This window comes from Furipterus horrens, unplaced genomic scaffold (genome assembly GCF_987537825.1).
Source record: "Furipterus horrens unplaced genomic scaffold, mFurHor1.1.pri manual_scaffold_2, whole genome shotgun sequence".
Taxonomy (NCBI): domain Eukaryota; kingdom Metazoa; phylum Chordata; class Mammalia; order Chiroptera; family Furipteridae; genus Furipterus; species Furipterus horrens.
In genome coordinates this window covers 1575072-1601223 of record NW_028327172.1, presented here as the reverse complement: position 1 = coordinate 1601223, position 26152 = coordinate 1575072, and the positions used below count along the sequence as shown (strand labels likewise).

Sequence of the window (26152 nt, the reverse complement as noted above, 5' to 3'; positions counted from 1 at the left end):
GGCCCCTGGTCTAGACGGCCCTTGCTGAATCGGACCAGCTGGTTTCAGCACAAGTTGGTGGGGGGTCCCTCCTCTCTGAGGGGAAGAGGACCCGTACAAGGGTGTCCTTGTCGGTCCAGCCTGCCGAGGGCTGGTGGCCCAACCCAGACCCCTGGAGGCCCAGCACGAGACCTGCTTAGGACTGAGGCCCAAGAGACCAGCGTGAACAGGATGTTTCCGCCACCTGGCAGCCCCAAGTGTGCCGGGGAGATGAAGCACAGAAGGGTTGGGGGCCAGGACAGGGGTCTGGGGCACAGCAACCATGACGCCCCGGCTGCCTCCCCAGACCCCACCTTCAGAACCGTCATTCTGTCCCCTGCAGTGACGAGCTAGCCAGGACATGAAGGAGGTCAGAGGCCGGGCACACAGCGGAAGTGGAACGAACCCAGCGAGGAAAGGGGGTCCTGAAAGCATTTGACGGACCGAGTAAACGTGCGCTTTGGGCGTCATTGTCTGCCAGGTGATGGGTGGCCAGGGAGCCGAGCCCAGCCCTGCCCCAGGTGGTGACTCTCCCAGCAGACTCTGCGTGAGCTGGGAGCATCACAGTGCTCTGGTTTCAGTACGAGGGACAATGAGACCCGGCCCACCCTCCGAAGAGTCTGTAAAGAAAACTGTCTCGCACTAGGAGGAGTCGCATGCACCTGCTGGTCCACACGGGGCTTGGAGCCCAGAGACACACCCCCCGGGCGGCCCGGAGAACCTTGATCCTTGAGTGTCCAGCCCAGCTGGCAGTGGCCTCACATGCACCGCGAAGGCACAGGGAGACACAGGTCTCCCCTGAGGACCTCAGCTCCACACCAAGCCTCCAAAATGCCCACCGGGCAATGCTGCGATGGAAGAACACCCTCAAAGGGAATGAAACTTGGTGAATGACAGCAGAAAAAGCACAAAACTCAGAGGGGCTGACCCCCCGAGACTGGGGATACCAGAATTAGCAGGAATTAAATATAAAATAGCCATATCCATGCTCATCAAAACATTTTTTAAAGTTTAAATATACAAGTGAAAAGAAAGATGCTAAAAAGATCTACTAAGTACGAATAAGAACAAAATAGAATTTCCACAAACAGAAAACAATTGAAATGTAAAAGTCTTTGAACAGATTTAACAGCAAATTAGACGGCACTGAAGAAGCAGCCGGAAAGCTGGAAGACGGGCATTATCCAGGATGCAGCACAGAGAAAGAAGGCGATTTTCCAAAAACAGGGCAGTTCAGAGACACGGCGGGGATCGAAATGGTCTGCCACGTGTCTGATGAAAACTCCAGAAGCAGACAACGCCCAGAAGTAAAATTTGAAGAGATAATGGCTGGGAGAAATCTAAAACTGATGCCTACCACGGACAAAGGGAACCCCCTGAATCCCAAGCAGAAGGAAAAAGAGAAACCCTCTGTTAACGCCCCAGAGTGAAAACGCAGGACACTTGAAGCTGCGTTTCCTCCCAGGGCGCCCCGATCCGCCTTCGCCCTTGACCTCAGCAGCGACAAAGGAGCCGCGCAGCAGCTGGGTGAGGCCTCAACGTGCTGGGAGGAAATCAGTCGGTAACCGAAGGCCTAGAATTTTATACCCAGTGGAAGTACTTCTGAAGAACAACAGTAAGACAAGCCATTTTAAAACAAATAAAATCTGAGAGATTTTGATTTTCTCTGAAGAAAATTCTGAAGACTATTTCAGGCAGAAGGCAGTGAGCCCAGATGGAGGCTCTGAGGTGGAAATAAGTTAGGAGAGAGCAGAGGCCAACGCATATCGATGGTGCAAACAACACTGATTGTGAACTGTGGGGTTAAGAAAGAAATGCGATTGAACTGAGATACAGAACAACAAAGCATGTCCATCAGCAGGCGCACGAGCGAGGCCAACGTGTTTTAAGGTCCTTGTTTTATCACAGATGTGGGTTCAGATAGCAGTGGACTCTGTTAGATGTCCATTTAGAACAGCGGTTCTCAGCCTTCCTGCTGCCGCGACCCTGTAATGCAGCTCCTCACGTTGTGGGGACCCCCAACCATAACGTTATTTTCATTGCTGCTTCATAACTGTAACTGTGCTCCTGTTATGAATCAGAATGTAAATATGATATGCAGGGTGTATTTTCATTGTTACAAATTGAACATAATTAAAGCATCGTGATTAATCACAAAGACAATATGTAATTATATATGTGTTTTCCGATGGTCTTAGGCGGCCCCTGTGAAAGGGTCGTTCGACCCCCAAAGGGGTCGTGACCCACAGGTTGAGAACCGCTGATTTAGAATGTTCTAGATTAACCTCTCCAAGATGGCAATAGAAGACAGAGTGGGATGAGATGTAATCATTATCCCAAAAGAGGCAAGAAAGAGGAGCAAAATAAATATGAAAAAGCTTAGAGCAGCTCTGGCCAGGTGGCTCAGTTGGTTGGAGCACTGTCCTGTGGACCGAAAGGTTGGACTTTGATCCCCTGTTGGGGCACATAAGGAAGGCAGCCAATCAATGGTTCTCTCTCTTTTCTTCTCTTTCTAAAATCAATAACCATATCCTTGGATGAGGATTTTTAAAAAGTTTAGTACAGATGGAAAGTACAAAATACACAGCTAGAAATCAATTCAAATTTGTTAGAAATTACATTGAGTGCAAATGTATTAAATAATTAAAAACCCAACCATATAGTGTTTACAAAAGTCACCTAAAATGTGTATCTAGGATTAAAAAGAATTTTTAAAAACCTGACACCAGCCCTGGCTGGTGTGGCTCTCAATGGATTGAGCTCCGGCCTGGGAACTGAAAAGGCGCCGGTTCGATTCCCGGTCAGGTCACATGCCTGGGTTGTGGGCCAGCTCTCCTGTTGGGGGCTTGTGAGAGGTGACCAGAAATATTTTCTACTCAATAGAGAATTTATGGAAAGCCTACACTCAATGATGAATGACTGAACACTTTTCTCTATAAGATTTTCCCTGGCTACTTGTAGTCAACATTTTACTGGAAGTTCAAGCCAGTGTAATTAGGCCAAAAAAAAGGAGAGAAAGAAAGAAATTTAAGGCATCCAGATTAGAAGGAAAAATTAAAACTGTCTTTATTCACCCCTGATATCTTATATGTAAAAAAATCTTAAGGAATCTATATTATAGATATAATAAATAATAAAATTTACCAGAATTAATAACAGCAAAGCCACAGTTTGGAAGCTTGATATAAAAAAGTAACTGGACTTCTATATACTAGTAAGAAACCACTCAAAACCAAAATAAAAAATTACATTCACAATAGCATCAAAAATAATAAAATATTTAGGAGTACGTTTAATAAAAGATGTGCAAAATTTATGCACCAAAAACTAGAAGCCGCCCGTGGGAGAAACTGAAGTGGAGCAAATGAAGAGAAGGACATACCATGTTCATGAATGAGAAGACTCAATATTGTAAGACGCCCATGTTTTCCCAATGGGGCTAATGCTCAAACACAATCCTTTTCAACACCCCTGCAGGCTTGTTTTGTTTTTTGGGTTTTTTTTTTTGTAGAAATTGACAAGATGACTCTGAAATTCATACAAAAATTCAGAAGCTGTAGAATGGGCCAGCCAGCCTGGGAAGGAACGGAACTGGAGGGCCTGCGCCACCTGCTCTCAATCGTGCTGCGCAGCTGCCAGAGGCAGGACGGTGGAACGCGCACTCAGGGACAGGCATGCGGACCGCCACCGAGGACCCAGCGATAGCCCCTTATATTTATACTCAGCTGATTTTTGACAAAGGGGCCATAACGATCGGATGGGAGGAAATAGTCTTTTCAACAAACAGCGTGGAGGCTGTTGATATGCATAAGCCAGAGGGGAAAAAAAAAGAACTTAGACTTTACCTCATACACACCCCAAAACTGACTCAAAGTAAATCATAGTAAATATAAGAGTCAAAGCCATGAAACTTCTAGAAGAAAATGTTCATGACCTTGGATTAGGCAGGGGTCTTCGTACAACATTAAAGGCAGGAGCCATACAAGAGAAGAGAAATTGGACTTCATTAAAATTTAAAACTTTTGTGTCTTAAAAGACACGATTAAGTAAATGAAAAGACAGCCCCCGAATGGGAGGAAATATTTGCAAGTCATGGATCTGATAAAGGACTTGTATCCAGACCTATCAACAACTCCTACAACTGAATAACAGAACAAACTGCTTAATTAGAAAATCAGCAAGAGAGTTGAATCAACATTTCGCTAAAGGAGGCTATGAATGGCTAATAAGCACATGAAAAGTCGCTCAGCGCCATTAGTGATTAGGGAAATGCAAATCGGACCCGCCGTGAGCCGCCCTCGCACACTCACGAGGACGGGGAACATAAGAAAGGCCCGCGCACCCTGCCTTTGCCGGAGCCCCCACCGCCCGGACGTGACTGGCGGGAAATGGAGCCGGTGCCGACCCCTGGAAGACGGTGGAGTCCGTTTTTAGCAGGTTAGAGACAAACACAGCCTCCCGGCCGTCACCGCGTGCGCAGGCACCTGACCCCGCGGACGTGAGAGCGTGTGCCCACACAGACCCTCGCAGACAAAGGCTCCCAGTGGCAGGGCCCACCACAGCCCCACGTTGGAAACAATCCAAACGTCCATCAGCAGCCACAGGGCACACACAGGGCGCCTCCCACACAGCAGGGCGCCGTCCAGCCTTCCGCAGGGAGGGCGTGTGCGTGGGGCGTGGGGCGCGGAGGCCGCCGACCGCCCGTGGGAGAGAAGCCGGGCACCAGTCCCCCAATGTGTGCGGTGCCGTTTATAGGAGACACCCCGAAAAGGCACATTCCCAGCGTTCAGGAAATGGAAGCGGACGTACTGGGACAGAAGGCGGATCCGAGATGGACCCCGGCAGGTGGTGGGCGCCGGCAGGGATGGCAGAGGGAGCTGGGGGGGTCTGGGGGGGGGGGGCTGAAACACGTGGGGGGGCGGTGCTGTAAAACTTAGTTTTGATAACGGTGGCAAACTACACATTTACTAATATTTGTTGTACGATTACATTGGGAAAATATTATGGCATAAATGAAATAAATTTAATGGCGTAACCTACACCCCAATAAACCTTTAAAAAAGTACAGACCCAATTATTTGTATAGCAGCGATCATAGACCACAGGGGGAAATGCTCGCGATAAAGAGGGGGCTGTACCATCGTGAACCTCGCACTCAGCAGCGGGGATGCGTACCTCATCAGAAGACCTAAACACGCATCCCGCGAAACCCGACAGAAGCCTAGGGAAGACGAGACAGACTCTCCCCGCGAGCTGGCGCTCTGATAGGCCGAGGATGGGAGAGCCTTCCGGCGAGGGCACCACTTCACCAAGCAGCCCACACGTTCCTGCTGACCGGCCAGCCACGCCGGAGTGTGCGCAGCGTCCCAGCACGGAGCGCAGGCTGTGCCACCAGCACGCTGCACACCGTTTCCAAGGACGGGGGGCACCCCAGCCCGTTCCTCTGGCCGCACCACCGTGACCCTGAGAGCCGTCGGCACCACCACACGGACACAGATCGTCCGGCTAAACAGCTCCCCGGAGAACAAGGGCTCGGAGTGGAGGAAACACCCACGCGAACAGACGTGAAAAGCAAAGGCTCCGTTATCCAGGCCGACGGCGGTGCGTCTGAGCGGCATTTGGAGGGAAACGTACGGCCTTGCCTGTCGACCTGAGAAACCTAGAAAGGCTGAGAAGCCATAGTTACCCAACCTCCGAAGTTAGAGAAAGGACATCATCGAGGCCAAGTAACGAGAAGGGAGGGACAGGGAGAAGGAACGCGACAAAAGGTAGCTGCCATAAAGCCAACAACGGCCCATGGGCATTGAACGCGGCCCTGACACCGCCCGGCGGGTGGCTTGGCTGGTAGAGTGCGGGGCCTGCATGCACCAAGGGCTGCGGGTTCAGTCCCCGGTCGGGGCGTGTGTGGGAGGCACACGGACGCTCCTCTGCCCCCCACCCCTCTCTGAAATCAATAAACGTATCCTCGGGTCAGAGTGTAAAAAAAAGAAAATAATAATAAAATTGTCCAATAGCTGGCAAGTTTGACCGACAGAAAAACAAGGAATGGCCCAAAGAAACGATCTGGGCCATCAGGAAGGGGCCCAGGTGCTGATAATGCAGACATTAAATTTGAGCAGGAAGGTGAAGTGTACAAATCCCCAGAATGCACGACGTATCAAACCCGACAAAGGGGAGTGAGCGTGGAACCATCCCGCAGGCGTGCAAGCCGCTCACCCAAATCACAGCCCTTCCCCCGCAGAAAACACCAGTGCCGGACGCCTGTCCCTCCGCGTTTCACCCAACGCACCAGGTAAAAACGTCCTGAGCCTGGACAGAATATTCTAGAACACAGAAAGACAGGAAGCACTTCTCAACTGCTCCTGCCAGGCTCACACACCTTTGGTACCCCGAGGGGGATGGTATAAGGGAGAAACATTCTGTTCCTTTCGCACAACACCGCACATGTAAACATGGGCACAGGAACTCCGAGACAGCGCTAGCACGCAGGTGTTTAGGGGGCAGGATACAGTGTGGGGGATCGGGGTAGGGCGAGGCCGCAGACCACAGAGGGGTCTAGAAAAGTAATCTCAGCAGGTGATGAGGCCTGAAAGGAGCAGGGGGCTTGGGGCTGCCCTGCGGGCTGAGCTGGGGGCGGGCTGGACGGATGGAGGGATGGAGTCCTGGGTGACGGGGCAGCTCGGGGGGTGGGGGTCCCAGGCGGGAGGGCCTCCCTGGCGGGTCAGGTCCCCGGGGAGCCCCGGGCAGGCTGGGCCCAGGAGCTGAGCCTGGACTCCTGTCCCGGCCCCGGCTAGACGCCCGCCAGCTGCTCAGACCCGCTGGCCCCCGGACCCCCGGAGCCTGCAGACCCTCCCGCTCCCTGGCCGGGGCCCCCAGCTCTTTTCGAACAGGCGCCCCTGTTTATGAAACACACCCCAGTCTCTGCTCTCCATCGTCTCCGGCCTCTGAGGGGACCGGCTCTCACCTAACGAGCTGTGTGGCCTCAGGCGCGCACGCAGCCTTTCTGAGCCCCCGGTCCCCCACCTGTGAACGGGTTTATTGGGGCAATAGGGGTCCTTTCCAGAATAAAGGAGGCAATGGGAGGGGCACGAGGCAGCTGGTGGTTTCTACACAGAAGCAAAGAATGGGTCACAGCCTCTCCCTGCACAAGCGCAGGGCGGCCGGGGGGCGGGGGGCCGTTCCAGTGTGCACGGCGGAGCCCGCGGGGGCACCGGCTGCAGGGGTGCCGCTTCTGCTCTCCAGTCCCCCCACCCCCACCGGAGTGGGGCGCACCTGGCTGGGGACAGGGGGCAGGTGCCCCAGGAACGAGGCCATCCTGAGCTGGAGCAGAGGCCCCCCACTGTCCCGCAGGGGTGGTGACAACGGCCCCGGAGAGAAGGAGGCACAGGGGGCCCGTCTCTCCCACGTGACCCCTGGCGCGGACATAAGGGGGAGGGGCTCCTGCAGGGAAACTGAGGCACGCTGAGCAGGCTGAGCGGGTCCTCCCTGGTAAGCCCTGACCCTCAGAACGATCTGCTCCCAAGAGTGGGGCCCAGCGACCGTGCACCCCAAGGCGCCCGGCCGCCCCTCTCTGAGCCCCTAGTCTGTGGCCGGGGTAGCTGGGCTGGGACGGACCTGTCAGGGCGCAGGGCCTGTGCTGGTGAGGAAGCCGTTGGGGGCTAGAGCCCCGGCTCCCACCGCCCGGCCCAGCTCCCTTCCGGCCCCAGGCCAGCGGGGTGGGGTCAGGGCGGCCCAGGGGCCCTGGCCGGGGGGCGGGGGCAGCCGGTGGCTGCTGGGTTTCCTGCCCAGCTTCCCGCAGTCAGCAGGATTGTGCGCGGGGGTTGTTTATGGTCCCGATGGCGGCAGCGATAAGAGCCATAACATGGGCCCCGGACATGCCACTGTGCCCCCCGGGCCTGGTGAGGCCCTTTCCCAGGGTCTGTCCCCAAGGGGGGCATCGGTCAGCGCGGGGGAGGCGCTGGGCGGGCTGAGCCGGCCTCCGCCTGGGCCCAGCTCCTCTCATCGGCCCCTGCGTGGACGTGGACGCGGCCGAGGTGCCGTGGCGGCGTGGTCCTGCTCACTGCCCTGGGGCCCGGGCAGGCGAGTCCTCCTCTGCGGGCAGCACAGGGTGACGGAACTGGCACAAACCGGTGCCCCTAAGCGCCGCGTGTGCGGATGGCCCAGAACCCTCATGGCCCCACCCTCTCCCGGGCCTGGCGGCTCTGCTCCCAAACCTTGTTCCCAGGGGCCGGGGGCTCTGGGGTGCTTGCCCTCACTGCTCCCATCTGAAGAAAGCTGGACATGTGATTGGTACCCCAAGGCCAGTGCTGGCCCCCCTGCAGCCCACCACACTGACCGTGGCCCACCGAGGGCTCTGTCCGGTTCTCAGAGCCCCGGGTGGCTGCTACTCCACCTGGAGAGGGACACTGTACCAGGGGACCCCGTAGCGTACCCCTCCCGCCCCTGCCCCTCCAGAGGACACGAGGCTCCTGTCTGCCCTGCCTGCCGTGGGCAGAGCTGTAGGAAAGGCCCGGACAGAGGGGCAGGGGATGGCGGAGGGACAAGTGCCTCCGGAAGACAGGCAGGCAAGGCTGAGCCTGAGGTGTCCTCGGGCTGGGTGAGGAGGCTGGGGTGGGCTCCAGCCAGGTGGGTGGACCTGTCCCAGTCTCTGCTCCCGTCCTGCCAGACAGGGACAGGTCCCACTGGCCCATCTGCCTATGAAAAGGGGGGGCACCAGGCTGCTCAGGGGGTGCTGACCAAGGGGGCCAGGGCCTCTGGCAGGGTCAAAGTGCGAGGGTCACACAGCCCCAGCAGGCACTTGCACACGGCCCTCCCTCTCGGCCTGATCCCATGCGCGGGTCTCGTGCCCCCGCCCCGCCTGCCCAGATGCAGCCACGAACGTGAGCCAGAACCCGGCGTTGCTGGGGAAACCCAGCGGCAGCACCCTGCCCAACCGATGCGCCTCTATTTTTAGCCTCCCAGCTACTTTCAGATAAAGTCCACGCAGCCCCGGGAGCTGTTGGGCAAGATAACCACCCGCTCCAAACCACAGAGACTTCAAAGGGCAGCCCCCCAGCTCCCCAGGCTCCTTCGACTCCCAGGATGCCCTGGGCGGGGGCCGGGATGGGTACACAGCCTGGCGGGGGGGGGGGCGTCCCACCTGGAGACCCACTAGGGCCTCGGCTGACCCCCCACACCTTCCAGCGCAGTCAGGACCCAGGCAGCCCCTCTCCCCCACCTGAAGTACCCCAATGCCCCTGAGCCACGCCACAGCAGGGCCGGCAGGCACTGGGTACCGCTGGCCAGTAAAGACACCACCGGTCAGAGGTCAAGAACACAGCCTGGCCCGGACTTCGACGGCCTCCTCCCACGGGGCCTGACACCCAGCCGGGTGGGGAGGAGCGGACATGAGCCCGAAGAGGGGAGACTCTGGCAGCACTTGTCTGCACTGAGCGCCGTGGGAGCGGGGTACTCAGGATGGAGCCTGGGGTGTGAGCAGCTGCCATGGGGACGGCGTGCAGGCCCCCAGGATGACGATCTCCAGGAGCGGGGCGCACTGCTCCCAGGGCCACCCGCCTACCTTGTCTTCCACGCGGTTCAGGCGGGCGCCGACGGTGTTGCTGCCGCGGTCCTTGCTCTTCTCTGTGGGGTGAAGCACCCGGTCAGAGATGTGTGTGTCAGCAGATGGGGAGGGGCGGTGTGGGGGACCCCTCGGGGGTTGGGGAGAAGGGTGACATGGGGCTGAGGCAGCTGAGGGTGGAGCGGCCTTATGAAAGTGCTTCGGTGGCAAGAACTTCAGGCGGGTCCTGGCGGGGTGCAGGTGCGCGGCACTGGGAGGCGTGCGGGGCGGGCTTCGGGGGTGCCGGCCACGGCTCTCTCCCTGCTTTACCCTTCCCGGCTCTGCGGTCTAGGGTCCCTGACACCTGGCGGGCAAGCTCACGACAGCCCGCTGCCCCTGCTGTCTGGCCCCTGTGTGAGTTGCGGCTCCCACTTGAACTTGGGCGAAGGCAACCCCACCGACCCTGCCTGGCCCTGTCCTCCCTGGAGTGACACGCAGCCCTGTCCAGGGGACACAGGGAGGCCACACCACCTCGCTGCCGTCAATGGCCCCTCGAGTTTGGGGCTGCCCGCTTCCCCCCAGACTCCCTTCCCAGGACTCCTTCCCAGGGTCCCGGCTTGCTTCCAGCCCAGACCCTCCGTGGCCCAGAAGAGCAGACCGTTGGAAGGGACCCACGTGCTCCCTCTGTCCCTCTGTGAAGGGACTTGAAGCCCCTTGATGAGCGTGCGTCCCCTGCCGCCTCTCTGGCCCTCATTGCCCGTCACTCACTGTGGAGACCCGAGGCCCGTGCTGACTGTGGGGAGAGGTGGGTGCTGGCGCAGGAGTGGGACAAGGGTCCACCAGCCCGCCACGCCCAGGGCCCCGTGCTGTGACACCCACCTGAGACGGAGATGAAGAGGGAGGGCTTTCCGATGGACTGGTCCAGCCTGTGGGGGAGACAGTGACAGGCTCACGCTCGGCCTGGGCGCCCGGCCTGTGGCGTCAGACAGCCCCCCACGGCCACCTGCAAACCTGCCAGCGCCCTCCCGGACCCCGCCTACCCTGAGCCCCACGCCCGGCACCCCCAGCCCTCAGGCCCCGCCCCCGGGCTGCACCCACCTTCTCTGCAGCTCCTTGATGCGCACCATGAGGTTGAGGTGGCCCTGTGAGTACTGCTCAATGACATCCCGCACGTCGTACGGCTTCCGCGCTTGCTGGGGCCAGAAGACATGAGTTAGCCCCTCACTGGGCCCCGCCTGCTGGGCAGAGCGCAGGCAGGGTGGGTGCCCTGGGTCTTTGGGGGGGCTGAAGGAGCTCAGCCGCGAGGCCAGGCCAGCAGTGCTTGTGCTCTCATGGGTGGGGGTGGGGGGTGTTGGGTGCAGCTGGGTGAAGAGCTCACAGCCGGCCGGTGGTCAGGAGAGGAGCCCCTGGGTAGGGGCAGCAGCGGGAGCTCAGCCCAGAACTCACCTGGAACTTCTTCTTGGCCACGAAGTACTGCATGCGCCGGATGACCCTGATGGTGGCCCGGTGGTGCTCCCGCAGCCTGCATGGGGGACAGACAGAAGGGTGTTAGCAGCCACCCCACGACCACACGGGGGCTGGGCCCTCCTGGGAACAGGGACGGTGGCCCCCCAAGGGACGGAGTTCTCCACGGCCGCGTCCTGCGGGCGGTGGGGAGGCGAGGCAGGGGCAGGGAACTTTTAATCAGTGGGATGATCCCAGAGGGACCCTGGCCTCGCTTTCCACTCAGAAGTGGGGTGGGCGTCAGGGTCCCGGTTCTCAGTCTCTGCCCCCGCTCGCGGTGGAGCCCCAGAAGCTTCTTTCCATCATGGGCCTTCAGGAGCCTCCCCAGCAAAACGGGAGGGGTACAAACACAGGAGCCTAAGGCCCCCCCACCCAAGCCGGAATACTGTGTGACCCCGCGGACAGGCACGCGCCTAGAGGATGTGGGACAACTGGCCAAGGACAGTTGCTGCCTGAGCCACTCTAGGTTTCTAAGGTTCCTTCTAGAAACAAAGATCTTTCTAGAAACAGCATCCATGAAGAAAACATGATCAATGGTATATATTTGTGTAGAAAAAAGGCTGGAAGGAAACGCATGCCCGTGGCCACGTGGGGGGTTTTGCTTCGGTTCTGGCTCATTCTGACTAAACCTTCTGCTGAGAACAGCAGTAGCACCTGGACAAGCCACACGCCCGCCATGGATGTGTGACAGCCGCGGAGAGCCATGGAGACAGGCCGGAGGGCTGCAGGACAGGCGAGGAGACCTGTGGGGGACCCCTGGGGGCGGCCACCCTTCCTGTCCGGGGAGCAGCGGTGTGTTTGCTGGGCGGGCACACAGGCCCCGTGGGAAGCAGGGGCCTGCGGGGCTGGCGAGGTGAGCAGGGGAGCCAGGGTACAAAGACGTCCAGGACTTGAGGGGGTAAGATCCTGGTCAAGGGGGGACTTCAGAGAAGGGAGCCCCCCCCCCCCCGTGCAATCCCCCTGAAGCATCCATGACAAGCTGCCCCATCGGGGGTGTGTCAGGTAGACGGAGTGAAAGGAGCTGCCAGGAGGCCACGGAGCCAAGCAGAGCAAGCCCCAGGACTGGGGTTCAGAATCTGCCGAGGGGGGGCCCCGGCAAACACCTCAGGCTTCCACGTGAGACTCACCCCTCATCACCTCAAACCATCTGAGCCCTGCCCAGAGCGAGGTGCTCTGCCCGGCACCTTCCGTGTGCCGGCGGGAAGCTGAGTATCTCTTGGGAGAAGATGTCACGGACCCCCTCCGTGTTCTTCATACTCGAAAGGCAGAAAGTCAAGGGGAGAAAGAGACCATGGGAACAGACCCAAAGATGTGGCAGATCCACTGCCTTCAGTATATCTAGAGCCTCCCGCAAGAAAGATGTTTTCCCGCTACTTGGATTTGGGATGATCTGGACGCTCACTGCGAAGACAGGAGCGCCAGGCCAACCGCACTGTGTGGGACTCCCACGCTCATGGACTGTGACCGCGGGAGTGAGCCTGAGCGGGCCCGTTGGCTGGCGAGGGCCCGTGGACGCCCGAGGTGCCCGGCCAAGCACCGGTGCCAAGCAGCAGACTGTGGGTGAGGCCGTCCTTGACCTCCACTCCTGATCAGCCACCAGCCGCTGCCTGTCACCGCCCTCCCCCTAAAGCCAGCGGAACGGCCGCCCCGCTGAGCCCGTGATGCTGGCCCACGGAAGCGTGAGCAGGAGGAGTTGTGCCGCTGAGCCATAAAGTCAGGGGTGGTTGGCTATGTGATGTTACATTACAGATGAAGACATAGGCCTCCAAAGTGGGGTACCATTGTATCGAAGTCCCAAACGACGGGCGCTGATTTGAGGACCCGGCGTTGGACAGAGGCTGGAAGAAGAGGCCTTGGAGCATGAGGCCACCTCTAACTGAACGAGGCTTTGAGGGGTCTTGGAAGTGAGTCTGCGTGCGGGTGGCACGGGTGGGTGCCCGTTCTTCGCGGCGCCCCTCATCAGGAGATGGGGTCTGTTCCCACCATGGTGGGGGCAACCCACGTGCTCAGGAGACATTGTAGCTTCCACTCACCCTCCCAGGGTGCCGCTGCCTGGGACACGTCCGGGCCGGGCGGCAAGGAAAGCCGCGAGGGGTCGGGGCCGAGGCCACTGTCACCCCCCGGCCGACACCCCGAGGAGCACCAGGGAGGCCATGCCGCTGCGCAGCCCAGGATGTTGATCCGCAGGCTCATGAGCAAGGAGAGGGTATGCTTTGCATCAGAGGCCTGGGATAAGGTCTTAAATAACCATGATAAACAGGTTCAAGAAACAGACGAAAAGACAGAGGAGTTCTCCAGAGAAATGAAATCTACGTGAAAAATGAAAGAAAGGAAACTAAGGCGCCGAGGACAGTGACGGGCACTGCAAAGGCAGCGGGCAGATCCGGGAGCAGAGGCGGTGCGGAAGGAAGTCCTCGTGACCTGCAGGGGAATAGCCACGTGGGGGGACGGAGAGGACGGAGCATTAAACGCGGAGGGAACACACGAGGCCTGAGAGACGCAGTTATAAGTCCTCACACCCGCGAGATCTCAAGAGCGAGTGGACACAGTGGGGAGCTAACACTTCCGAAGACCTGGGGGCTGATGCGTCCCCAAAACAACGGGAGACAGGAGGCGACACAGGCTGGTGGCTCTCTGGACCCGCCCTGGACAGACGGAAGGCGCCCCCGCCCCGGCCCTCCAAGTGACGCTGCCCAGGACCCGCGGCACAGGGGCGCCCCGGCAGCGATGCAGGAAGGAGGGGGTGACGGCCCGGTATCCTGATGGCCGACTTGTCAACAGGAGGATGAAAGCCAGATGCCATCTTTAAAGTGCACAAGGAAAATTAGCAACTTAGCGTTCTGTATGCGTCAGAGCCACCCTCATAAATGACGGGGAGCCTGAAAGAAGCCAGGCACGCGGGGGCGAGCCCCATGAGGTCCCTGCAGGAGTCAGCTCCACAGGGACAGAAAGTAGGACAGGGGGTGCCTGGGGCTGGGAGGGAGTGTTTAAGGGGGACAGAGTGTCAGTCGGGGTGGATGGAACGTCCCGGAAACGATGGTGGTGACGGCTGTGTCACACCGTGGACGAGCTCAATGCCACTGAGCTGCGCCCTGAAAGTGGGTAAGACGGGAAATGTGTGTGTGCTGTAGGGCAGCACCCAACCAACCAACCAACCAGGAGGGTGAACCCCACACCAGGACCCCTCTCTGCCGAGGGAGATGTCTGGGAGAATGACTCGGGGCCCCACGAGCTCAGGGGTGACTCCCGAGGGCAGCCTGGAAGTGCAGGGCGGGGTGAGCACCCGGAGAAGGGCGGGCTTGTGGGGGAGCCTCAGGTGGGGTGGGCTGGGACAATGCCGTTTCAGGGGGTTTAAGTGTTGCTGGAGATGGAGACGGGGGGAGATTCGTAATTAGAAAGCGGCCCGTTTGTTAGGAAGGCAGCCTTCCCAGTCTGTGTGCGCCTGGAAGCACACACACATGTCTGCACGCGTGAGCTAAGCGCACGATAGAAACCACGCAGAACGTGGAGGGTGGCGGCGATCTCTTCCCAAGGGCGCGTGGAACCTTCTTCCGCGGAGACCTGTGCGGGGCTTTCGAAGCAAGTTCCGAGTCCTCTCCAAGAAATGAAACCGTGCCTGTTTGGTCCCTGCCCGCAGTGGAGTGAGGCTGGGACTCAACAAGACAAAGGTGACTAGAAGATCCCTGTGTTTTAGAAATCAATCTAAGTAACCCCAGGGTCAAGGATGGCATCTCATAAGAGCTGGAAAATAATTTTATTTGAATAATAATAAAAACGTCAGATAGGAAACGCACAGGGAGGCAGGCGCTGGAGGTGCCGTGAGGTACGTGCTCAGGGGGAGATTTGTGGCCTTCGGGGCACATCTGAGCGAGCAGAGAGGCTGAAATCTGTCCCAACGAGTTAGAAAAACAGCAAATGAAACTCAAGCAGCACAGACCAGAGACAATAAAGACAAGAGCATAATTCGATGAAATAAAAAACGCACATTACATTAAGAAAAATCAACGAAGCCAAAATTTCGTTCTCAGAAGAGACCAGTAAACCGGATACGCCCTCCGTGCGCCTGGCTGGGGGCGGGCGACATGGAGCGCCAAGGTCAGGACCGAAACAGAACGTCAATACGACCTAGAGATGTTCTTACAAACTATTCCAAGGAGGTGATGCATCAACACAATTTTTATAGTTTAGACAAAATAGATTAGTGTCTTAAAAGCATGATATATAAAAGGAGACGCAAGAAGGAATTTTAGAAATTCAAATTGCCCAGTATTAATGAAAAGCGTTAAGTCTGGAATTTCAATGATCGTCCCTCCCGACCCACGCAGTGAAGTCTTTCTGTCTAGATGGCGTCTCCCGCAGATTGTTCTAAACACAGAACGGAAACGGTCCCGAGTGTACGCAACGCAAAACTTTTCAGAGGGCTTTTATGAGTCCGCACAACCTTGCAATCAGAACCTGGCGAGGATGCGTCACGGGAGAAAAACCACGGGCCGCTCTCTGCCACGGATGCGAACGCCCGCCCACAGAACCAGTGCCATGCCCAGCGCCGCAGCGAGCGGCGGGGTAGCCCGGTTCTGCGGGGCCCCTCGCCCCTGAGAAGTCAGTCCGCACGGCTCACCGCATCGGCAGCCTGAGGAAGGGAAAGCATGCGGTCAGCTCCACAGACACAGAAACACGGCCCCGGCGGGTGTGGCTCCTGCAGCGAGCTCTGACCTGTGACCCAAGGGGTCCCCGGTTCGGTTCCCAGTTGGGGCGCAGGCCTGGGTTGCAGGTGGGGTGCCCACTTGGGGGGGTGTGAGAGGCAGCCACACACGGATGTTTCTCTCCCTCCCTTTCTCCCTGCTTTTCCCTCTCTCTGAAAATAAATAAATACAATCTTTAAAAAAAAAATGCAGAAAAACATACACTGAGACTCCAGACCCATTTCTAATGAAAAACACAACCCTCGGGACCCAGGACAAGCGGGAACCCAGGACGGGAAAGCCAGCGCAGAAACACCGACGGGACGCCACGGAACGGCCAGCAGCGCAGAGGCGCAGACATGGTCACTCGGGTCGTGACCAGGGCCAGGGTTCGGTCCCGCGGGGAATAGGCGCTCTTTTCAATCACTGGCCCTGGCACCACCGGCTGTGCATATGGAGGGATATGGGCCGCCAGCCCTGCCGCGTGCCGGGCGCAGACCTGGCTGGCAAGGCCGGTGTGAGCCCGAGGAGGGCACAGGGCAACTCGCTGTGGCCTGGGGTGAGGCCGCAGCGTCAGAGCTCTAGCTGGTCCTGTCCACACGGTTTTTGTGCCCTTGGCAGAGAAGACGTGCTGCCCCATGGGCAGGAGAAGATACTAGGGGAGACCCATGGGCTCTGGAGGCCGTGTACCCACCCTGGCATGGCCACTTGGCCCAGCCAGCCCCCAGCCGTCTTCCAGGCCTGCAGATGGCTCTCAGGGCAGGAGAGGCCTCGTTCGGACAGAGGGGCGGGCTCTGGGGCGAGGCTGAGGACCGGCCCTCATCCCGAGGCAGCACAGGTGTGAAGATGGGCTGGCTGAGATGCACACGGGGCCTCTGTCCCCCTCCAATGTCTGCCAACCCCTGCAGGGAGTGGGGGCCAGGCTTAGGCCCCCACTGAATGGCAGTCCAGGTGGCCGCAGGGGAGAGGAGGCGGGAGGCTGGCAGACGGGGGCCTGGGGACAAGGTCACGGGACAACGTCCCCTCCTCTGTGGTCTGACAACACAGCAAAAGCAGGATGAGTTTGGGGCAGCTCTATGGGACCCCTGGATCTGAGGGGACCCCAGCCGAGCCGGGCATCAGGCTGTGCCTGCCAGGTGAGGGCAGCCGGATGGGCATGGGCGGGGCCCGGCACTGTAGGTGGTCTCCCAGTGGCTGACTTTGGGGGCGCCTTTAGGACTCTTTAAAGGGAGGGGTACGGAGGGGTGTGCAGAGGCTGCAGGCTGCTGTCACCTTCCCGTCGGAGGCCCCTGGGGTCAGGGAGGTGGGGACCCCTCAGGTCAGGCTCCAAGACCACCTGCCTCACTTATCAGGAGGCGACAGACCAGGTGAGCATGCGGCCCGGGGTCCCCTTCCCCGGCCCGGGCAGCAGAGCCTCGTGCCCTGGCTCCCTGCTGGCCATGGGCTGTGTGAGCTCTGCCCCCCGACAGCGAGGACCGCCCCCCGCCATGGCTCGGGCTCCCGTCCGGGGCCCCTGGGCTCTGTGTCCACGACTGAGTCCAAGAAGCTGTGGGTGGCTCAGTGCCTGGCAGCCGCCCCTCCAGCCTGACCTGTCCTCCTGGGGTGGCTCTGGCCTCCGGCTCTGAGCAGGGGGAGCTCTATGGCAGCACCAGGGACATTCTTCCGATGGACAGGCCCCCACGGGCGCTGCGTGGTGCAATCCTGCCCGCTTAGCGCACTGGCTACCAGGAAAGGCGGCTGGGGACAGGTTGTAACCACTGCCCGCCTGGTTCTGCCCCGGCCTGAGAGGCCACTGTGCTCCAAGGACAGGTGCCCCGTGCTGGGCTCCTGCTGACCCTGAAGCAAACCTCTACACCTGCCCCACCACCCCGGCCCACGTCCACAAGCCCCTGCCATGCTCACGCCACGGGGCGGGGGCGGGGGTGGGGCGCCTGGCAGGCTGCAGCCCTCCCTCACCCCCTTCCCTGACCAGCGTCCACCCCTGTTTGTGTGCAGCCGCATCCCCTGCCATGAGCCCTGTTCCCCACTGGCCTGGCACCGAGCGCCAAGCCCCTCAGCGACCGGGCTGGGGCTGCGTGGCCCACAGGCTCCCCATGTCCCGCACGGTGAGGGCCCGCGGCAGAGCCTGGACGAGGGGCAGAGGGCGAGCCCTGCAGGCTGGCCGGGTGGGAAGCCATGGAGACTGCTCAGCTCTCCAGGAGCTGAGGGACCCCTGGGCTCTGGCCTGGCCAGGGGACGGTCCCCCTCACACACTCGAAGTGACCGTGGAAACTGTGCTGGCAGTGCGGGCTGTGGAACAAGGTCACCCTCTCCCTGCGGGGACCGCTCAGGCCCCTGGAATGCCGCCCTGGGCCTCACCTGCCCTCATTCCTTCCCAGCCCTCACCTGCGGGCTGCCCTGTGGGCCAGGCCTGCTCATTCCAGAAACATCTCCGGGCCCCTCTCCAGAGGCCCGCTCCGTCCCCGCCCAGCAAGTGAGGGGGCCGCTGGCTTTGCAGTCATTTCTAAGTCATTGCAGGACAATAAAGGGCCCGGGCCAGAACATACGAAGAACTCACAACTCAACACCCCCCCCACCCCCCCAGCTAAAAACTCGCAAAGACAGCTCTCCATAGAAGAGAGATGGCCAGTCAGCCCTGGAAGACATGCTCAGGGTCACCTGTCATTAAGGAAGCGTGAGGCACAAGCACAGGACAGCCGCCAGGATGGCGGTCACGGAAAAGGCACGGTGCCCCGGCCAGAACGCGCCCTGCGCGGAGAACACCTGGGGATCCCCGCGAAGGTTAATCACAGCGGTCCCATGGGACCCAGCGCTGCCGCCTGTCCTGTGGCCAGGAGGAGTGCACACCCATGCGTGAAGGTTCCCGGGGCTCTGTCCCCAGGCTGAAGTAGGAAATCACCACACGCCGCCCGCCAGGGACGGGATAGACACAGTGTGGCCCGTCCTTCCGACAGCATGTCACTGGGCCAGGAAAAGGCTCTGGGCAGCACTGTGGTCGGTGAAAGCAGGTGGTCACAAAGGCCTCACACGCAGGGTCCCCCTTACACAAAGGGTCTGCGACAGGCCCATCCATAGGGAGCTGGGGGCAGTGGCGGACGGGGTAAAGGGGTGCGTGTTGTGGCGTGAGATAGGCGAGGGGCAGCCCTCACGTCAGGGCTGGGACGGACCCCTGCGGCCCCTACCCATGGAGACACCGCCCTGTGTCCTGGCCCCTCTCTCAAAGGCTGGCACCCACTGCCCTGCAGAGGCTGGGCAGGGAGAGGCGGGCTTGGGCGAGGGCGTGAGAGACCCCCAAACCCATTCCCAGGCTGGGCCTTGGTGGCTTCCAGCAAATTCCTTCAACTTTGGAGGCCTCAGGAGCCGAGGGCACCCAGAGGACAGTGCGGCCTGAACACGTGGCCTTGTCACGGCGCAATTCCTGGGGCCAGGCTCCGGCCCCGCTGGGGGTGGGGACCACGGCCCTTGCGCCCCCAACCCGCAGGCAGCCTGACAGTGGGAGGGGCCAGCGAAGAAACGCACCTTTGTCCCGGCTCCATCCCCGGGAGGGGTGGGAGCGGCGGCTGGGGGACCCCACTGAAGCCCCGGGGGGATCATGAGGACGTTGGCTGCAGGCTGTCAGCCCTCATTAAGTCCAGGGAACTGGCGCGCTGGCGAGCTTCCAGCGCCAGGCAGAGGACCGAGGGAAGTTTCCGCGACAGAGCCAGGGGGTCCCCTTTCCCAGCCCCGGGGGTGGGGGGTGGGTGGCAGCCATCAGAGCTGGCCTCGCTGGAATGACTTATTGGGAACTTGTTGATTAAAACAAAGGAGAGAAAACCCCTAACGTCTAAGAAGAATTACATGGGCTTCTTATTGATTTCCGTCCACAAAAGTGATTTGTGTGCATTTCCTTCCAAAAGCCTGTGAATCATAAACCAGCCGGGCCCGGCTGGGGCCTCTGCAGGCCCTTGGGGTCCCGGGCGGGAGAGGCAGGGATGTGGAACTGAAGGCCAGGGAACACCAGCTGGGTGAGCCCTGGGGATCAGAAGCCAGAAGGTTCTGTCAGGCTTCCTGGGCACCTCGGGGGACTGAGCAGGCTTGCTGCAGAGGAGGGGGCCAAGTTCAGCCCCACCTTGCCTGGGGGGTGCTTCCTTCCTGCTCTCAGGAGCTGAACGGGGCCCTGGCAAGTCACCCCCAAGGTCCTATGAGACTGCAGAGCCGCCGCGGACCCTTCCTAGCCCGTCTTCACTGTGACAGAGACCCGATGGGGTGCGGCGGTGGGACCCCCGCGCCCGCGTGCAGCGCAAAGCCCTTTCCGAGGCACGTGCTAAACCCCACAGACTCCCGGACTCGCCAGGCCACTCACAAGCCCAGCTGCGCCCCAGCCCCCTGACCACGGCCCCAGGCCGAGAGCACACCCTTCCCCACAGACCCCACCTCTGCCTGTCCTGGGCGCCCGCCTGGACTCTGGAGCCCCGATCCCGATCCCCGGGGCGGGCCGGTCCCCCCGCTGGCCCCTTCTCTCCCCTTCCCTCGCTGTCCGCAGGCCAGCCCCGCGCTCTCCAAAGCGCGTTTTCAATGCCCCGTTGTCCTGACTGTGCAGACGAGAAGCTGGCGCTGGGGGGGGCGGGGCCGTGTGCCCACGTTCACGTGGCTCCTTCAGGGGAGCCGGGCCCCCCGCCCCCCTGCGTCTGTCCCCAGCCTGGACCTGAGACATGGAGCTGCCTGCTGGGCTCGGTCTCCAGGTGCCTCCTGTCCTCCTCTTTGCCTGTCCCCTGCCGGGGCCTCAAACACGCCCGTGTCCCCTAGTCTTCCCACCCTGCACCCCGGCCCCTGCGGCCATTTTCTCTTGCACAGCCTGAGCCCCCACAGACCCCGGCAGCCACGGGTCCTGCCCACGGGGCTGCTGGAGGGACAGGCACCCTGGTCAGGGACGAAGGGAAGACGGCAGCGTCCTTCCTCCCGAGGCCCCATGCATGACGCCCTGGGGCAGCGGGGGCTTGCTCGGCACAGTCCCCTTGTCCGCAGGCCTTGTCCCCTCTCCCCCTAATAGCTCCTGTCTGACCCGGCACAGAGGGCTGAGCCGGCCCCTTGTCCACAGTCAAACTCAAGGGCAAGGTGACAACTGCAGAGAGGGGCCGTGGGTGCTTCTGGGGGAAGGGCTCCCGGGGGGTCACCCCAGTATGCCCAGCCATCAGACAAGAGGTAGGGACCTCGGTCCCCAGGTGCCTCTCCCCTGGCTAGATCATAGCCCTGAACTTCACAGTGAAGGTGGCAAAGGTCTAGTGATTCCTCTCAGGTGACAAATGACCCTGAAGAGCAGGGAGGGCGGTGGCCTGGGAGCCTGGAGATGCGGGGACAGTGGCGGGAGCCAGCCAGGCCCTGCGTTCTGAGACCAGGCCAGGCCTGCTGTGGGCAGTGGGGTCCCCAGAGTGGGGGCCTCGTCTGCACTTTCTGGGCCTCTGTTTCCCACCTGTGAGTAGGGAGGAGGTCAGACACCTCACACTCCAGGCTTCCTGGGGGCCCCCACACGTCCAGCTCAGTGTAGGGCCTGGTCCCCAGCTCAGCTGGGGGAGGGTCATCAGGCCGCCCCTCCAGGACACCGAGGGCCCACCTGGGGGGCACCTGGGGGAAGCACCTGGAAGGGTCTAAAGCCACACAGTCCCACGGCTGCCCTCAGCCCCCCTAACACACCCCCGCTGCCCCCAGACATACACAGGGGGGGTGTCCCTGAATCCACACCACCGGGTGGGCCGGGGGGGCAGACTGGCTCCGCCGGATCCCCATCTCCTGAGCTACACTCTCGTCTCCCCCATGTTCGGTGGGGGGACACAGGAGACATTGCTCCAACCCTGACTTCCTCCTGTCTAGGGCCGGGCAGAGGACAGCCTGGGTGTCCACAGGGGACAAGCTGTGCTCACCCAGCCCCAGGCCACGAGTGGGTGCAGACCAGCTGCTGCCTGCAGCGCCCCAGGCCTCAGCCCTGCTCCTGGAGAGGCGGCGGGCAGTGGGGGGAGGGGGCGGCCAGCAGCAGGGCTACCTGGACACACGGACACTCTCTCCGGCCTGCGGAGCTGAGCGGCCGCCCCGGTGGCTGCCCCACCTGCCTCCAGCCCAGCCTGCCCTGCACACCTTGCTGCCGGCTCTGGGACCCCGCCTGGCCCCGGAGACCCTGCTCCCACTCCCCGCCGCTCCCCGCCGCTCCCCGTTCCCAGGCATCCCCCTGCCCACGCCCGCCCCCTCCAGCCGCGGCCCTTCCGCTGGAGCCTGTGTGGGGGGCCCGGCACGTTTCTCGAGGGCCCTGTTTTTCTCACGGCTGCATTCCCGGTGTCTGACACACAGCAAGTGCCCAGCAAACAGGAACAAATCCGTGGTGCCAGGCGGCTCCAGGCCAGGCCGGCAGGGACAGGGTGCTGGCTGCCCGGAGCGGGGGCGGGGCGCGCCGGCCAGGGCTCCCTGGGCCCACCACCGCCCCCGCTTCCCTCCCCCCGAAGGAAAGGAGAGGTTAATAAACCAATTACTTTGGGCAACGAAGCAAAATAAGTCCCATTAAAGTAATTAACGTCCTCGCACAGCCGCCATTGGAGAAGACTAATAAATTGGGGCTTTGTCACCATCCGGTAATTTCTTTCTGAGGCGTTTCTTCATCCCCATCCCACAGCACAGTTTAAGGCTCTGTTAATACTTTTAAGACGGGCTCAATGCCAGACTAATTAGATTTGCATTTCCACTGTGGGCCAGGCTCGGCTCGGATGTGCCCAATGAAAGGGGCCGAGGACCCCGCGGGGGCCCTGGGGACAGCACCGCCTTTGAGAAGGGGCCATGTGTGGATTCCCACGTCTGGCCTGACACTGTCTGCTGCCCAGCTTCCCGCCCCCAAGACCAGAGGCACAGCTCTCTGGGGGTGGGGTGGGGGTGGCGGAGCCCAGGCCTCGTCCTTCAGGGGTCCCTTCCTGGATCTGCCCATCCTGTGGCTCTCAGGGGCCAACAGGGTGATCCGGGGCCCCAGAGCCAAACCCCGGTGGGTCCGAGAGGCCAACTCGGGAAGGGGGAAGGGGCAGTTGTGTGGTGACACCTGAAAGGTGTTGCCGGCCTCCCAGGGACAGTCACGTGGAGAGCACGTGCCCTGATGTGACGGGACTTGGTCCTCCCCGACCCCCACAAGCCCAGTCTAACCGGGACACAAACTCCAACAGAGAACAGCCAGCAAACACCAGCCAGGCCCCACCAGAACTGTCTAAGTCTCAACACTGGGGACAGTCTGAGAAGCCATCCCAGCCCAGGGGAGCCTCGGGAGACCGAGGACTGAACGTGGCATGGGGTCTGGGCTGGGCCTGGGAATCGGAGTGAAGAACAGACTTCTGTTCACAAAAACGCACCAGCATCGGCTTGTTACTTGTGACAAAGGCATCGCCCTCAGGTGCTCTCTGCGTGACCTCTGTAATGGCTCTGCCATCCTAGAGCTGCTTCAAGGTCGCCCTCGTCCCCTCCCTGCCCTCTGTGGGATGGACATCAGCCCCGGGCCCGGCCTCCTCCGCAGGACCACCGTGAGCTCAGGCGGCACCAGGCCCAGGCAGGGCTGGCAGGAGCACGTGCCCGGAGAGATGGCGAGAGCCGCAGGCAGCTTGAGGGACCGAGAGACCGAGGGACCCTGTGTGAGCTCAGCGGGAGCAGGGGGTGACCTTGACCCAGTCAGCTGGGGTGGTGTCACAGAAGCGCAAGCCCTCCTGGTGGGGCACCACCCGGGGTGGGAGGACCGGGCACAGCAATAGGTGACATGCGCAAGGCAAGGGGAGGCCTTGGAGGAGAGCGGGACTTCAGTGCCCTCCGCCTCTGGGGTTGGAAAGCGGCCGCAGACAGGGAGCGAGCAGGTGTGCACGCCGTGTGCGGTGGAACTTACTCCCCGGACATCAGCGGCTGGGCTCCGGGTAAGTTTTGTGCATCAGAACTGTTCTTTTTCTTTGGTTTTTTCCCATCATTTAAAAAGTCAAAGAGCATTCTTAGCTCCTGGGTCACACACAGATGGGCGGAGGGTCACGGCTTCCACCCTGTGGCGAGGATTCCTGAGGTGGACAGGCCCCTGCAAGTCTGCCTCGAGCAGGAGGCCGCCTTTGATGGTGGCGCGCGGGCCGGGCGAGCATTGCGATCTACGTGCTGATCAAGGGACGAAGGGCGGGCAGAGGCGGCAGCAGTCATGCAGATAACAGTGTCAGGGCCATCTGTGAGCAACGCACTTGGAAGTGCAGATAAGATGGATTCCTGGAGCTAGATAAAATGCCAAAATCGTTGTTGTTTGAAGAAACAGAGGACTGGAATAAACATGCCTTTAAGAAACAAGCAGAGGCCCCCTCCAAAAATGCGGGCCTGGATGGCTTTGAAGGTGAGCTCAACTGAAGTTTTGAAAACACTCAAGACAGGAATGCTGACCCTCTACAAGGCGTTCCAGAAGGTGAATGACCTTCTGTTCGTGTGAACAGGCCAGTGGATATGATTCATGGGAAGCATAAGGACACAGAAGGACAGGCCCGTTTCACTTGTGAACCCAGATGTGAAAACCCACACAAAACGTCAGCCCACCAAACCCAACGATGTGCTAAGGCTGAAATGCAAGTCGGGGTGGCAGCCAGGCTCGTACACACGGCCCAATGCCTGGAACCTACCAAGGTGACTCTTCCCACAGAGGAGAGGTGATGTCGTCATCCCTGTGAGAACTGAACGCGTCTGATGAGGTTCACAAGTTTTTAGCATGAAGGTAGTGGAGGAACAGGAAGGACCCTCCTTAGCCTGGCAGTTTGCAGACCAGGCGCCTACAATAAACCATGCAGTTAATGGGGTTACTTCAAGTGCATTTGCACTAAGACCCGGAGGAAGATGAGGGGCCCATGACCCCATGCTGTTTAGTGTCGCCCCAGAGAGTCCCGTCTGATGCAGAAGGAGAGAAATAGGTGTGGGGATTCGGAGGAAAGGTGATGCTGTCAGTCTTGACGGCCGATAAGGCTACGTACTTAGGAAGCCAGGGAGGCCACCACATCAATTGTTAGAACTGATTTAAAAAGTCTAGCATGGCCGCCCATTGGACACGCTGCTCAGGTCCATGGTAGCAGGTCCTGGGAAAAGCAAGTCCCCAACAGAAAAGCAAGTAGCACCGGAAAGGGTATGTTATCTGGGAGCACATGAGTGACCTGTGTGGGACTCCCCAAGCGCGCTTCCCGACCCCAGTGGGGGGCTGGGACGATGCCCGATCCATGCCCAGATTCCTGCCCTCGGATGAGAAGGGGGAACACGAGAGGTCAAGGCCACGCCAAGCAGACCTGCCAGTGAAACTAAGCAGCTCAGGAAACCTGCTCTAACGTTGACCGAGAGGAATCAAGTTTCCAGGCAGGCAGGGCGAACTTACGCAGGGGCTTGGCATGCGGCGAGGGGCTCCGCGGGGCCGACAGGAGCTGGCAGCACCCCTGCACACTTGGGAACAGCGCCCACCACTCAGATGTCACTGCCGACCATGGGGACGGCCTGGGAGGTGAGCGGGCGCACAGGGAAACGGAACAGCGGGCGAAGGATGACGTGACCGGAGAAGACGCGGGAAGACATGTCCTAACGGGGGCTCAGGGAATGAAGAACGAAGGAAGGGACGCACACGCACGTGCTCACACACACGCATGCGCACGTGCCAGGTCCACAACTGGGAGCCACACACCCCCCACCCCCGTCTCAACCACTTCTGGCCTCAGGGGAGGGCCCAGAAATGGGTGCATCTCGGACGCTGCCGGTGTCCATGCTCATGGGGACAGGACTGGGCGAGACACGCACCCCCTGCTCCCAGGGACCCGGAAGAATCCCAAGAGACCCTGCCTCATGGTGATCAGCCCATCGGGTGCCAGCCCGGCCCAGAACCTTCTCTCCTTGGAGTCCTGACCTTGTGTCCCCTGTGGGGAGCCGCCTCCTGCTTTGGAGGAGACACCAGAGTGGACCCGGGGCATTCTAAGCAGCGAGGACGCAAGCCAAAGCTTCGGGCTGGGTCCCCGGCGGCGGCGCAGGCGACGGGCCTCCCCCTGCAGGTCCCCCAGCACAGAACCTGGGTCTTGGGTCCCCAGTTTTGTTTCACATTCCTAGTCTCCCCCCTGCACCCCAGGCCCCAGAGAGAAGCCTCAGGGACTGGGGCAAGGGGAGGGCAAATGGAGACACTCAACAGCCGCAGGCCTGCCTGCAGGCGGGGGAGGCCTGGGGAATGGGGGGCCCCATAGGGCCCCAGAGTTCCAACCAAACACACACCGCATACTGCTGGAGCCCCTGCCTGGCCCGGGCCCCGGGCTCATGGTTTGTGTCCCAGGATGGAGGCAACAGTGGGTTTTCAATGGGACACAGGGGCCGGCAATGGGGAGGCCGAGTCCAGAGTCACAAGGAGGAGGGCGGGCTCCGAGCCCAGGCGCGGGGT

The 26152-nt window shown here is 60.5% G+C and overlaps 1 protein-coding gene across 1 annotated transcript in view; it reads right to left on the bottom strand.

Moving 5' to 3' along the window:
• KCNQ1 (potassium voltage-gated channel subfamily Q member 1) overlaps window positions 1-26152 on the bottom strand; it is a 255928-nt gene that overhangs the window by 43112 nt on the left and 186664 nt on the right. The window contains exons 12-15 of the mRNA XM_090292878.1: window positions 11003-11078; window positions 10655-10749; window positions 10436-10482; window positions 9578-9639 (exon numbers count right to left, since the gene is read on the bottom strand). Coding sequence (XP_090149004.1) covers window positions 9578-9639; window positions 10436-10482; window positions 10655-10749; window positions 11003-11078 — 280 coding nt within the window. The remainder of the gene's footprint in view (window positions 1-9577; window positions 9640-10435; window positions 10483-10654; window positions 10750-11002; window positions 11079-26152) is intronic.